The 14,460-nt window shown below is 45.2% G+C and overlaps 1 protein-coding gene across 1 annotated transcript in view; it reads right to left on the bottom strand.

Moving 5' to 3' along the window:
• LOC310868545 (myosin-4-like) overlaps positions 1–13,396 on the bottom strand; it is a gene marked incomplete at both ends in the record, with an annotated part of 32,404 nt that extends 19,008 nt beyond the window's left edge. The window contains 12 exons of the mRNA XM_083779005.1: positions 8–157; positions 851–969; positions 1,723–1,861; positions 1,950–2,053; positions 9,203–9,301; positions 9,410–9,473; positions 9,971–10,063; positions 10,188–10,299; positions 11,436–11,463; positions 11,544–11,700; positions 12,650–12,793; positions 13,193–13,396. Coding sequence (XP_083635131.1) covers positions 8–157; positions 851–969; positions 1,723–1,861; positions 1,950–2,053; positions 9,203–9,301; positions 9,410–9,473; positions 9,971–10,063; positions 10,188–10,299; positions 11,436–11,463; positions 11,544–11,700; positions 12,650–12,793; positions 13,193–13,396 — 1,413 coding nt within the window. The remainder of the gene's footprint in view (positions 1–7; positions 158–850; positions 970–1,722; positions 1,862–1,949; positions 2,054–9,202; positions 9,302–9,409; positions 9,474–9,970; positions 10,064–10,187; positions 10,300–11,435; positions 11,464–11,543; positions 11,701–12,649; positions 12,794–13,192) is intronic.
• Between the last annotated feature and the right edge of the window lie 1,064 nt (positions 13,397–14,460).

Genomic DNA, 14,460 nt, shown 5'->3' with positions numbered 1-14,460 from the left:
CACGTACATCAAATATTTCAAAGCCAGCGATATCCAGAACACCAATGAAGTGCTGTCTAGACTGTTTTGTGTCTAGCTGCTGGTTGATTCTCACAACCATCCACAAGAACATCTTCTCGTAGACTGATTTACCGAGGGCTCCAACAGAGTTATACACCTAGAAAGAGAAGAGAATGAAAGGAGGTCTTCACTTTAAATCACTTATAAACAAAGGCCTAGAAACATGAAACAATTTTGGCCATTAGGGTTGCACAATTACTTGAAAACTAAGTAGCTTATATATTTTTTCTCTTATAATTTTTATCCCACGATTTTGGAACCCATTTTTCACCTGTGTCAATTATCTAATGTGATCCTGGGCTCTACACACCCTCCGCCAACCTGGGGAGAGTAACAGACTTGAACTCATACTTCCTTCATGCATGAGTGTCCAAGTCGCTCCTTTACACCTGACATGGAAGGAACACGTTATTCCGACCAGTTCCTTTCCCGTCCATCACGCTCCCCGGCTGGCCAGGGGGAGGCAGTTTAGAGACCAGGATCACTGCATGTTTTTTGTGAGGGTACCTACCGTAGGGGACACGGGGAGAACATGCAAACTCATGTTCTCCCCGTGTCCCCTAGGGTAGGTACCTAAGTACGAAACTAAGTATTTAATAATTAACCTGTCCCACGAGGCTCATAAAGGCACAGAGACCACTGCGGAACATTTGACCAATGATATGTTACTGATCAAAACGATAAGCAGCAAAGGCAATAAGAAAGTGATAAAAAGGGAGAAAAAAATAAATAATAATAATAATAATTTTAGCTAATGCAATGATGATCATTGCATTCTGAGTAATCTTACCTGCTGAACATTCTGTCCTTTTGTGACGTACTCGTTTCCAACTTTAACTCTGGGACAACAGAGATTTTTAAGCAGGTCTGCAGAGTTCAGACCCATCAGATATGCTGCCTTATCAGCTTCTGGACAAAAAAAAAGAAAGAAAGTGTAATCCTTAATATCAAAGCACTTGATTCTTTGGAATAGTACAGCACTGTAGGTTTGTGCTTTTGTCAGGTGGTTGTATTTATGATGCAAATCAGTGGTTCCCAAAACTTTCTCAAAAGAGAGACTAGACATTTGCCTGGGACCCAAACTAGTGAAAAAAGCAGATCTACAAGTGCACATCACATCGCGCTGCATTGAGAGCATATATATTGTCTACTAGCCTGGCGACTATAGCAAGGATTCACTGACGCTTCCTCTTCAGTGAATCCCCGCTATAAGGCTGGCCAAGCCAGGCTATATTTTCACTACTTATTTTAATTTAAGATATATTTTTTGGCGTTTTCTACCTTTATAGAGCGTTGCAGTCCCACCCACCTACCAGGGCCCAAAAAAAACGGCAGGTTTTTTTGTTGTTTTTCTTCTTTGTAATTATTTGTTTGGTATTGTGTTTGGTCCAAAATATTGTGTTTGTTGTCATTTGTCACAATTCGAGTTGGCTTTGTTCGCGGCGTAACCGTCTTTAAATCAATACTCTTTGAAATGTCTATGAGAAACATGCATTTGGAATCATTTCCTGGGCCTGGCGTCGTCATGAAAGGGGGCGACACTGCGACACTATTGATAGGCTGACAGGAAATGGGTGAAATCAGTGATGTAAATGAAGTGGAGCCACAATTAAAAGGCTAATAGACAATTCAATTAAATACAAAGTTTAAGAGACAACTCACCCTCTGTGCCGTCAGGCTCCGCCTGCTCCTCTCTCTGCTTCTGTTTGAACTTCATGTTCCCATAATGCATCACTGCACCGGTCATCTTGTAAATGCCCATTTTCTCATCAGCAGTGAAGCCCAGAATATCAATGGCTTCCTGTTTCGTTAAGTAGATAAATTAATGCTGAATTATGTGCTTTAGATCAGACACACAACGCCAGCACATTTCGCTGAGTCAAACTCACATCAGTGTCCATCAACTCCTCCGCATCATTTATACTCTTCACAGCGATTTCCCCGTGACTGATAAAGGCAAAGTCATAGGGGTTGGTGGTGATGAGAAGCATATCTGAAATCAACACAATCAAGTTAATTGAATCTTCATTCATGTGAGTGAAAGAGGCAGGCTTGAGACTTCAGGGTCCATTCGGGTTTCATGTTACACTCTCAAGAGTGATTACCTGGAACCTCCTCAAGGACCACTGGTGGTCCCCCCAGACCACTGGTTGAAAACCACAGGTGTAGAGAGAAAAAAGGACAGACGGAAGTAATCCATAATCTTGTGCAATTTGGCCAGGTTGCCGGTGATGAGGTAGAGTAGGGTGAGCTTGTTGTAGTTCTTGGTCTTCTTTGTAGCACATTTCCACTACCTGCTACTATCCCTGGAGTAGGGCCGCTTCGCCCAGACGCTCCCAGCAGCCACACTCACTAAGGTCGCATTCATACCAGAGAGCTTTGCTGCGATTAAAACGAATCCTGCTGCGCATTGTCAGAAAGTGCGCTTCGTTTGGCAGGTGTGAAGGCTCATTCGAATCCTAATGCGCAGCAAATAACCGCATTTTACTCCGCCCAAAAACGTGGGTTTTGCTTCGCTTCGAATCGCACTTGACTACGATTCGGTGCAGGTGTGAATGCCATCCGCAGTAAATAAAGGAAATGAAGCAAACATAATGTGGCGGGTGAGGAGCTGAACACAGTTGGAGACGGTTAAGGCATATTTTACGAAGCGCAAAGATGTCCCGTTACTGTGGATAGACGTGGTCGAATAAGGAGACTGAAGCCCTGATCGAAATGAGGACGTGTACATTAATCAATTGCTTAAGAAAACACATAAAAACACTGCAGTGTATTATAGCCTACATAATATTCAGTTATTCAGTCTATTCAGTCTGTCTGTGCGTGCCGTAAACATGGAGTGCTGTCACTGTGTGGGACTGGGGAGTTATATCAGTGCGCTCATGCAGCGCTGTGCCTCCATGCCCAAAAGAACAGTGTGTGGCGGCTGCGTGCGTAGAGAGAGAGAGAGAGAGAGAGAGAGGGGGGGGGGGGGGGGTCCCAGACGGCACGACACATGCACGTTATGAGTGTAATTTTATCACCATAGATTTCACTGTGTAGGCTATAGTTTATGAATGGAACACATTGATAAAGGTCCCCTCTGCTGCGTTTCCAATTGCTGCGAATGACAGTGTGAAGGCAAACCCCAGCCAATTAAAAATGCAATAATCCCAATTCCCCGCCCATACGGATCTGAGTCTACCGAAGTATTAGGTGAGAATGTGACCTAAGGGTCTTTAACTCCTCAGCTTTATATTACCCATTAGTCTTGTCTTGTCCTCGTCCATGTCGCCGTCGATGTTTCACATCGTTGTTAAACTGTATCGAACCTTTACGTGAGTCAGAGGAATCTGATTTAAAGCAGTCACGCACCTCTGCATGACAGAATAACCTGATGTTCCTGTTATACGTGGACATGGACTCATTGATGCGGAAGTTCCTGGGCAGCCGTCCGTCCTTCTTCAATCTCCTCGCCTCCTCCAAGTTGTACTTGCAGTGGACCGAGCCCTCGCCCTTCCTCAGCCCATCTGGCCACAGCCTCACCAGGATTATATCCGTGGCGTCGATGCACACCTTCAAGTGCAGCTGGTCGTCGAGGCACACCTTCTTGCGCAGCTGATTATTGATGTGGCACCGGCGCGTTTCCCCGTCGGAGCATGCCGCCTCCAGATAGCAGTCGCCCAACATCTTGACCACCTGGGCATACACCTCTCTTTTAACTTTGTTCTTAATGTTGTCGTCCATGTTGTCGTCCATGCTGTCGTCCGTGCTGTCGTCCATCAAATGTCGTCTATACACCTATGGCATTTAAACTACTGTCTCCGACTTCAATGATGAAAACGAATTACTGACCTGTTGCCCTGACCTTTTCATAGGCTGAGCACAGCTGTGGTGTGATGTCACACACAAACAAACCTTTGCAATGACAACACAGATTAGGCAATAGCCAGTGGTTGAAACTTGAAAGTAAAGTAAGTATACAGGAGGGGCTGGCGCCCCTCAAAAATTCTGAACTATCCCTTTAAGAACAGACAGTGGAACCGAGACAAACCAGATGTAATGCCTCATCTCCTACAACTCCAAAAGCTAGTCAGTTCAAATATGATTATTTTGGGGAGTTGCGGCCTAAAAAGGTTAAGAACCTTTGGGGTAGTTAATGTTGTAGGCCTATTAATAATCAAATCAGTAAAACAGGTGGCTGCTAGGGTAAAGCAGGAGTCACTATGGTCTAATTAGTTGGTTGGTAGGGTAAAACAGGTGGTTGCTAGGGTAAATAGGCAGTTGCTAGGATATACTATGCTGTTGCTATAGGGTAAAACTGTTGGTTGCTATTAGGACAATTTCAGTCAATAGAAAAAAGGAAGTTTTTTTTCAATGAATGTATCATGGTTACAATGGAGCAAGAACTTACAATGGGTTTTGTTAAGTATTCGTTCACAAAATACTTCACTCTATGGGACGTTTCCCTTGCGGAGCAAAAGGGCAGAAAACTTCATTAATGAACTCCCACAGTACTTATTAATTCGTTAGTTCCAACTCCGATATATTTTTTCCCCCTCCCGGACGCCCCTGGGGTTTAGTTAAGCGATGACGTCAGACGCCCTGCTTCTCGAAGCATCTAGTGAGCGCCTACGTCATAGCGTCTTCATTCGCTTTCTTTCTGCTGAGCTGAAAGGACAGGCTTCTGTTTTACGAGTCAAGTGTTTTGGGCGATTTATACCTTGGAAACCGGACAAGATACACACTCGAGTACCGTAAGGTTCCCTGACTTAGACTTTCTTCCGACAGAAACTTTTCGCAAAGCTCCACGGTTTACGTAAGTTCTAATATCAGAACATTCCGAAAGACCGCCAATTCAGAGTAAAGGCTAGCGCTAGCTATAGCTTAGCACTGCGCAAGCAGTTAGCTTAGCAAGGCTCTACCTTTTATTTTTTGCTAGCTACACTGTTTCGGGGCCACCTAAGCCCGCTACTTTTAGCATAGCTCCAGCCTCAACGAAGGTTCTACCCTTTATTAGCTAGCTAGCTCGTTCCGGGGCTACCGAAGCCTGTTACTCGCTAGCATAGCTTTAGCATAGCACCGCAGCCGTGGTTAACTAGCGAGGGTTCCTCCTTCGACATTAGCTAGCTGCTGTTTTACTGGGCCACCGAAGCCCGTTTCCGGTCTAGTTTAGCTACGTGGCCTAGAAGCCCTTAGCAAATTAGCTTTCTTCACGTTCGCGGCCACCGAAGCCCTTTCACAAAGTTAGCTAATTCCTGGCCCCCTTCTCGACGGAAGACTACCAGCGACAGCATGTATTCCCCGTCAAAGTTGACCGCCGCCGCAGCTAGACGCCGCCGCAGAGACATTCCTCTACTGCCCCAGAAGAAATGCGCTGTGCCGGTATGCGGCAACACAATCAGGCACCGACAAACATCAGGTATGTCTGTACTGCCTCGGCGTGCAGCATGCCCGTGACACCCTCTCTGGTTCCATCATTTCCCTGTGTCCTAAATGTAGAAGAATGGACCTCAACCACCTGCAAGGAAGGCTGAGGCGCGTCGTAGAATTCTACAGAAAATAAGTTCAAAGATGACCCACCCTACGTGGACCCCTGGCCCTATGAGGCTCCCAGTCCCACCGAGGAACCCCCACGGGCCAGACCGAGGCAGAAGCTGGACTACAGTCCGTTGGCACGTAGCACTCCAGCTTTGCCTCGCACAGCCAGAGGCCCCACTCAGGAGCGGCCTATACCAGCTCCTCGTAGCCACGCTACAGCCACAGTCTCCTCCCAGGCAGCCGCAGACAGGGCCACCGAAGCCTATGGAGCCAGACCAAAAGCGGTGCCAAGAACACCTAGCAGCACTCGTCCTCTGATACCCCGTCAGGTGAACCCCGAGGCTCTACACCCAGTGGCTGGCTCGCCATGAGATCCCAGCTATTGTGGAGGAGCGCTCCGCCAGGCCAATAGCGAAGCCTCGTCTTCGCACCGCGGTCTCTACTACCATGGCAGCCCGCCTAGACCCCTCCCCACCACGCAGCACAGCTCCCATTAGGGACTGGGCTGGTATTGAAGAGGGGGAAGTCGACTATGACGAGCTCCCTTCTTTCCAGGAGAGAAACTACGATGAATACGATGTCATACCTCATAGAGTATATATGAATAGAGAAGACACCCGAGTTCTCCTCCCATCCACTTGCATTAAGTTGTTCAAAAGCGCATGAGGCGATTTCACTCCTCCTTTCGTGTAGGAACAGAGTGCATTTTGGGATGGATGAACGCGCTGCCGTTGTACGTGCGCGAACGCGCGCGAACGCGAACGAGCGTGCTGCCGTTGTGAACGTGCACAATGATAGTCAACGGACCAGCGCGTTCATGTGTTTGGGGCCAGGCTGCAATACCTTCATTCGGCCACTATGTCCATTTCACCTCAGGGTTTCCTCTGGGTGCCTTCTCTATTCATATATACTCTAAGGTGTACCTATGTACCGTCGCCACCAACGGGTAAAAGTGACGTCACACTGAATACTAGCCCTACAATGGTGGACAATCATTTCAGAAGACGCGAGCATGACCGGCTGGGGAGCCACGCTAGAGGGTGCCACGACCTACGCTCCTCCCACATCAACTATTTGGAACTGATGGCGGTTTTCCTCGCACTGAGGCAATTCGAACCACTCATACAGGGCTGCCACTTGCTGGTGAGAACAGACAACACAACGACGATGTGTTACATAAACAAACAAGGCGGTCTCAGGTCTTCATCAGTTAGCTCGAGAGCTCATTCTATGGAGCGACTCTCGGCTTCTGTCCATCACAGGATGTCATGTCCCCGGTATTCTGAACACAGGAGCAGACCTGTTGTCCAGAGGACCCCTCCGCTACTCAGACTGGTCTCTACACCCACAGGTAGTCACACAGATCTGGAGCAAGTACGGGACACCCGACGTGGATCTGTTCGCCACAGATGGGAACACGAAGTGCCCTCTCTTCTTCTCGATAGAGGGGCCATCGACGCTGGGACTGGACGCCCTGTCACACCGATGGCCCAGAGGCCTACTCTACGCATTTCCCCCACTGACCCTCACCCCCCCCCCACTCTGGACAGAGTGAGGATTCAGGGCCTGACAATGCTCCTAGTAGCCCCAGCCTGGGGGGTCTGGAGGTCGGAAATAACTCACATCCTCTACGACCAACCGTGGCAACTCCCTCTCAAGCGGATCTCCTCACTCAAGCAGGTCGGGAGATCTTCCACCCTCGCCCCGAGGACCTAGACTTATGTGTCTGGCCCGTGAGAGGGTGATGTTGTCCGACGTAGGCCTCCCTCCGAATGTCATAGCCACAATCCAGAGGGCAAGGGCTCAGTCAACAAGGGCCCGCTACGATACGGCATGGCGTGTCTTCGAGCAGTGGTGCGCAACACGGCCTACCCAAGTGGTCAGTAGTGGACATTTTGACTTTCCTACAGGAGTTCCTAGACAGGGGTCTGGGTCTCTCCTCAGTCAAAAACAACCTGGCAGCAATCTCAGTCTGCCATGTGGGGTTTGATAACCAGACGGAATGGAAACACCCTCTGGTTAAACAGTTCGTTAAAGGCGTACGAAGGGAACACAGGGTAAACAGATCCTTGGTCCCCTCCTGGGATCTAACCCTGGTCTTGAAGGCCTTAACCATGGACCCCTTCGAACCACTGTCAACAGTTAGTTTGAAGAACCTGACACTGAAGGTAGCTCTCCTAGTTGCCTTGACAACTGCTAAAAGGGTCAGTGACTTACACGCCCCTCTCGACCTCGCCAGAGTGCATGAGGTTCGATGACAGGTCAACCAAGGTCACCATCAAACCTAACTCCACAAGAGGCATGGCAGAATCCTGGGCACTCTGTAAGGGTGTCCCAATCCAAGACGTCTGCACCGCAGCGAGCTGGTCCTCTCCCTCAACATTTGCCACATACTATAACCTAGACGTAGGCCATTAAACCATGTGTAATCATCTGAGTCTAGATGCCCTGGACATACCAGGCCTGCCCTAAGCATCTACCCCGATAGCGTATATCAGCCCGAGGCTGCTACCATTCTCCACTGGGACCGGGCTTTCAACCTGAGGTTGCCCAGCCCTTATTAGGTTGCCAACCTGGGGGGGCAGCGGACTGACCTCATGCCTCCTTCTATGCATGAGGAGTCCAAGCTGCTTCTTTTCACCTGACAAAACCTTGGTTTTCTAAAGAAACCTCGTCGTTGTATAGGTAGGGGGCAGCAAAAAAGAATATCAAATATCTAAATACTGAATGGAGCAACATAAAAACTGTCTGTGGTGTTCACATAACCCTGAGTAGATGATAAAATAGCCTCGGAAACCCAGACCCAGCACACCCAGAATGATAATGACGTTTTTTTCAAGTGAAATATCCCTTTAGGTGTCCTTGGGTGATCTGTGTCAGTGGGTGACCTGAAAGGCACTCACTGTATAAATAATGTTTTGATGATGTGATGTGCATTTAAGGAGGAACAACCTCACATGTACTGTAGAGAAGAGATGGTTATATAAAAAATTAAAACAATAAAAGAAAAACCTGATATTCAAAATCTCCAAATCTGAGGCCATGGTTCTCAGCAGGAAACCGATAGATTGGGCAGTCCCAGGTGAATAAGGAGTTTAAGAATATCTGGGTCTTGTTCCTGAGTGAGGGGAGGACGGCGTAGAGGAGATCAGCCAGAGAACGGCAGCAGCAGGGGCGGTATTGCAATGCAGTCACTGTACTGCACTGAAAAGAGAGCTGAGCCAGAAGGCAAAGCTCTCTGTCTACCGAGCAATCTTCGTTCTATACTCTCACCTATGGTCATTAAAGCTGCTATAAGCAATAATATCCCGCCTGGCCACGGACCACCGGCCGTCTCCGGGGGACCTTTTTTGTATTCAAACAGCCAGCAATGAGTATTTAGTCTCTATGACACATAATGAATTTCATTTTTATAGCGCTTTTCCAAGTGCTCAAAGCGCTTTACAATGGTTCATTCATTCATACATTGGGAGGTGAAGCGGCGAACAGTTGACGCCATCGTCCTCACTTCCCACATTCACACACCAATGGTGGCAAGCTCACACCGACCGACTCACTGGAGGCAATGTAGAGAGAGAGAGAGAGAGAGAGAGAGAGAGAGAGAGAGAGAGAGATAAATTACCAATAAGTTCAGGCTTCTTGTTGCAAGTAAGTTGATAAAAGATATGATAGCTCCTCTCAGCTCCCAACTGAAATGTCACTCTGGACTTCTCCAACAGATCTTTCAAAGATACAAGAAAGTATATCAACAAATTATAAGAACATGCCAGCATTGAGTATTATTTCAATTAGCATGGAGATGATCAATTTACGTGAAAGCAAAACTTACATGTTTCAATATCTGAAGATGCCAGTTTGCCAGTTGCACCAAAGTGTATTCGGATGAATTTGCCCTATTCAACAGAAGCACATCTTACTGACCATGTTATAAAAAACAAAAAAAAACATTTTAGTGTACAATCGTAACAAGAGAGAGGCAATGCTCTCTGTCTACCAAGCAATCTTTGGTCCTACCTACGTCCTAGGTCCCACCTATGGTCAAGAAGTGTGGGTCATGACCGAATGAATAAGGTTGCGAATAAAAGGGGCCAAAATGAGTTTTCTTCGACGGGTGGCTGGCATCTCCCTTAGAGATAGGGTGAGAAGTTCAGTCACACAAGAGAGACTCAGAGTATAGTCACTGCTTCTTCGCCTGGAAAGGAGCCAGCTTAGGTGGTTCGGGCATCTGGTGGGAGGTCCTTGAGGCACGTTTTGGGATCCCCCAGGAGGAAGTCACTAATTGATCTGAAGAGGGAAGTCTGGAACACTCTGGTGGAGCTGTTGCCCCCGCGACCCGACTACGGATAAGTGGTTGAAGATGGATGGATCTTAACATTTTATGCAGACTTACAAAGCGAGAAGAGTTGTCATTCCTCGCAGTCTTGGCATTCCCAAAAGCCTCCAGCAGAGGGTTGGCCTGGATGATTTGATCCTCCAGGGTCCCCTGGTTCAAGAACAACACAGTAAAATCTTGGGTGCAAACTGATGTATCCAGACTTAAATAACACTCTGTATGTCTGCATGGACATAAACTGTACTCATTCAGACGTCAGCCGAAGTGAGCCCACCTTCATTTTGCTTGCCGTCTCTTTTTTCTTGTCTCCAGACACTGTCGCGATTGTCGCGAAGTACTGAATGACCCGTTTGGTGTTCACAGTCTTCCCCGCTCCAGATTCCCCACTATAAGCATGAAATTATACATTTCAACTTAAAGGGATAGTTCAGATTTTTTTTAACTTAAGCTGTATGAAATACTTGCCATTAATATAGTGGTTGCAACTGTATTAATTGATTGCCAGAGTTCTGTGGTAAGAGTTCTGCTCTGGTTTTGGTGAAACATCAAGTAGTTCCGGTCATTTTGTGGGTGGCACTGGGGGCCACGCAGTAAAGGTAAATGAATCCACAAAACTAACGTTATTTGTATTGTTGACCTATTTCTAAAATATTAGTTCAACTTTCGTTATTTTTTAACCCCTCTATCACACGGAACTATGTTTTTTGTGTCCATATCACTACGCCCAAAAAATAGTTCCATGTGATAGAGGGGTCAAAGTTGAACGAAAGTCGCGCTACTGTTTTAGAAATAGGTCAACAATACAAATTACGTTAGTTTTGTGGATTAATTTACTTTTACTGCGTGGCCCCAGTGCCCCCCACAAAATGACCGGAACTACTTAATATTGACCAAAACCACAGCACAACTCCCACCACGGGACTCGGGCAATCAATTAATACAGTTGCAACCACTATATTAATGGCAAGTATTTCATACAACTTAAGTTCAAAAAATCTGAACTAACCCTTTAACCTTTGGCTGTTGTTACATAACAGAGAATCTAATTAAATAAATTATAATATTATAATACTGTTACAGAGACACTGTCAGGCTGAAAACCTTTATGTCCCATAGTTACTTTTCAGGAAATAGGGAAAATAACCTGTTAATGTATATGTATTCCAATGGATCCAGTGTAGTGTATCATTTAGTCACAAGCTCTTGTTAAATATCTATAAAAGCCACAGACCACTTTCAACCCGGCCGGCATCCCTATTTTGAGTCATTATGGGTGAAGATTTATTTTTTAATCAAAGTTTTCAGAAAATAGTGAAAATAGCAGATATGCAAGCTCACAACATGTCGCATCACAATGCGTTGTGGATTGCCTATTCTTGCTACATTTGCACAACATTGTCATGACAAAGAATTAAAAATAGTGCTTCAATTTATATGAAATATGGAGATACAAGGTTTCTGCCTGACAGGGACCATATATGTTGTTGAAATTATTTATTGGGAACATAATAACTGTACTTACGTGATAAGTATAGACTGATTTTCACGATCTGTCAAAAGAAAGATTAGGCATATTTATTGACTATAAAACCAAAATACCTATACTGGACATTGGTGGATATGGACGTACCAGTAAGCATGAACTGATATGCATTATCAGACAGAGCAAAGATGTGAGGAGGAACCTCCATCCTCTTCTTCCCTCGGTAGGCCTGGACCACCTCTGGGTTGTAGACTGGGAGCCACTTGTAGGGGTTCACAGTCACACAGAACAGCCCAGAATAGGTCTATAGGGAAGGCAAGTTATAACCTCTTAAAGCCTGGCATCACATGTGGCCATGTCAATAATAATATGAGCAAAAGTGTGAATGTAAATGTAAATGTTGTAACTGGAACTCCACTAATCCAACAAACGAACTTGGGGAGACAGGGCCTTCGCAGTGGCCACCCCTTCTCTGTGGAACTCACTCCCAAGTCCCAACTCACATCAGAGCTGCCCCCACCTTCGAAATGTTCAAAAGCACACTCAAAACCCACCTTTTCAGACTGGCTTTCCCTACATTAACCCCCCCCACACACACACACACTCACACCCTTCTTGTTTGTCCACTTTTGACTTTTCTTTAACCTTTTAACTAGTTTTTCTAATAAAATTGTTTTTACTTCTGTTCTGTAAAGCGACTTTGGGTACCTAGAAAAGCGCTATATAAATCGTATATTATTATTATTATTATTGTGAGTAGGGTTGTCCCAATCCAATCACGTGACCGGAAATCGGGGCCTATCACGTCATTTTCAAATGATCGGATCGGGAGCAAAAATACATGATTGGGACATCCCTAGTATCAATATTATATCCATATCATGATATTAGACTGGATATTGTCTGTGATTTGGGATATTGTACTATTATGATATGGCATAGTGTTATAGAAAAATATAAATATCGGATCGGGAAAACTCGGGATCGGCTGATACTCAAAATCAAATGATCGGAATCGGATCGGCAGCAAAACAACGTGATCGGGACAGCCCTAGTTAGCTATAGATGCATGTAGACAGGAAAGGCAGGTGCATTTCTCAGTTATAAGAAATGCAATTGCAAATCACTGACTTCACCCGCCCAAGTGTACGGGAACAATTCAACTTTTCCCTTACAAAAGCCGTAATGTCAGACCGTCATGGAAGTAAAACCACCAACTGTACAACTGTCCCGGTGCTCCCTGAATGACTTACATAGATCATCCATGCTGAATAGCGCTCTTTGAGGTTGAACAGGACCGCTGGCTCATGGAGGTGGGTCATCATAGCCATATCCTCAATTTTATCATACTTGGGTGGGTTCAAGGGGAGGACTTGGTCCTCCTTCACCGTTACCGTCTAGGAGGGAAACAAAAACATGATAGTCTTTTATGATATATATATATATATTATATAAGATGAAGCAATAATTATCACTGCACACAATGTGTAAAAATGATCATGTGCACAGCAGCAGCGGTTAATTCTCAAATGTTTTCACGTCAAGTTGATATGTAGCCTGCTAGGCCGTGGGCCCCAATCTAAAAATAATTTGTGTTGTGATGACATTTTCGAAATCATCCTATTTTTTTTTAATAGCCATGAAGTAAAAAATAGCAAAATAAATTTAGCTGGGGAACCCTTTTGGGGGATTCTTGAGGAATCCCTGGGGGGCACATACTGTATGGTGTGACACATCATGAACGTTCACATATAGAATAACCAACATTCTGCATCCACTACAGACTGCAGGCCTACCCTGTCATCCTGAGTCTTGACAGTGACTTTTCCGTCCTCCTGGCTCAGGACCTCTGCCTTCACATACAGCTCTTTTTCATCGCTGATGAAGCATGCCGCTTTGCTGTCAAAGGGACGAGACTGAGCCTCAATCCTCTCCTTCTCTGACTTACGCAGGTATTGGGCGGCTGGCCCGAAGATGGCCATTTCCCCGTCTGTGCTCATTTTCTATTCCTGTGTCAAAGATGGAATCATCATCATCATCATCATCTTCTTCTTTTTGTATTACTTCACTCATATATAGTGGACATCTGGCATGAGTGAACTCACCTACTTAGTGCACCAGACAAAATATCAATATCACCAAATCGTCCAAACCTGTCTGGGTAATTTGTGTTACAACAACAAAACATTTACAAATACACATGCACTTAATCCTAACCATGACATAAAATACATCGCATCGTGATAGACACTGTCACCATATGTTGTGAGTGCTGTGCAGACTTACCTACAGTAGTTGATTTGGCTGGGCTTGTTGTAGAGGCCCTTTTTATATCGTATCATTGTCCTAGGTGCAAATCCCTCTCCCTTTACATGGGCACGTAGTGGTTAAGCTGCTATATGTGAACCTATTGCACATCATGGATAAGTTCATTAGTACAAGGTGCCGTACAGAACTATATTTAGCATCCAACACCGTAAAATGTCATGTTTTGACTCAGTAAAGTCCATGCCAGGAATGCTGCCAAGGCTGCCATGCATTTTCATATTCAAGCCGAGCAAACTGAACTCAACACAAGCGTGTATGAAAAGGCTCAATCTTTTTTCACAATGAACAGTTTTCTTAAATACTTTTTTTCTGAGGCACGGTAAAGGCAGATTTGCAATATAAACCGTTTGAATTATTCACCCCCCAAAAATGCCATATTTTCCACTGATACCAGTGAAATATTGTATATCAAAAGCCACTTCCACATTTTTTACAACAATTAAATATGTAATATACTTATGCAAACTATTATAAATGGAGGAATGTTAGCCATATACAGTATGCAAGTTAGCTAACCATACAGTTTGATTTAAAATCCTGCAAATTCAAACTTAGCAGAACATACTAGATGCAGTAGTTTATTCAAACAAGATCTATACAATCTCATCAGAGACAATTCAGTAGTCCGTATGTAGAGCTGTGCATCTCCAAACTAAGCTGGCTAAATATTCCCCTTGATGGAACTTGTTGTGAAAGCCTTTGCAACAGCTATTTCGGTAGATAAAGAAAACTAACA

This window comes from Protomyctophum parallelum (genome assembly GCF_964188405.1).
Source record: "Protomyctophum parallelum genome assembly, chromosome: 13".
Lineage (NCBI taxonomy): Eukaryota > Metazoa > Chordata > Actinopteri > Myctophiformes > Myctophidae > Protomyctophum > Protomyctophum parallelum.
Note: the sequence above shows the minus strand (reverse complement) of the source record. Positions and strands in the feature narration are given on the sequence as shown.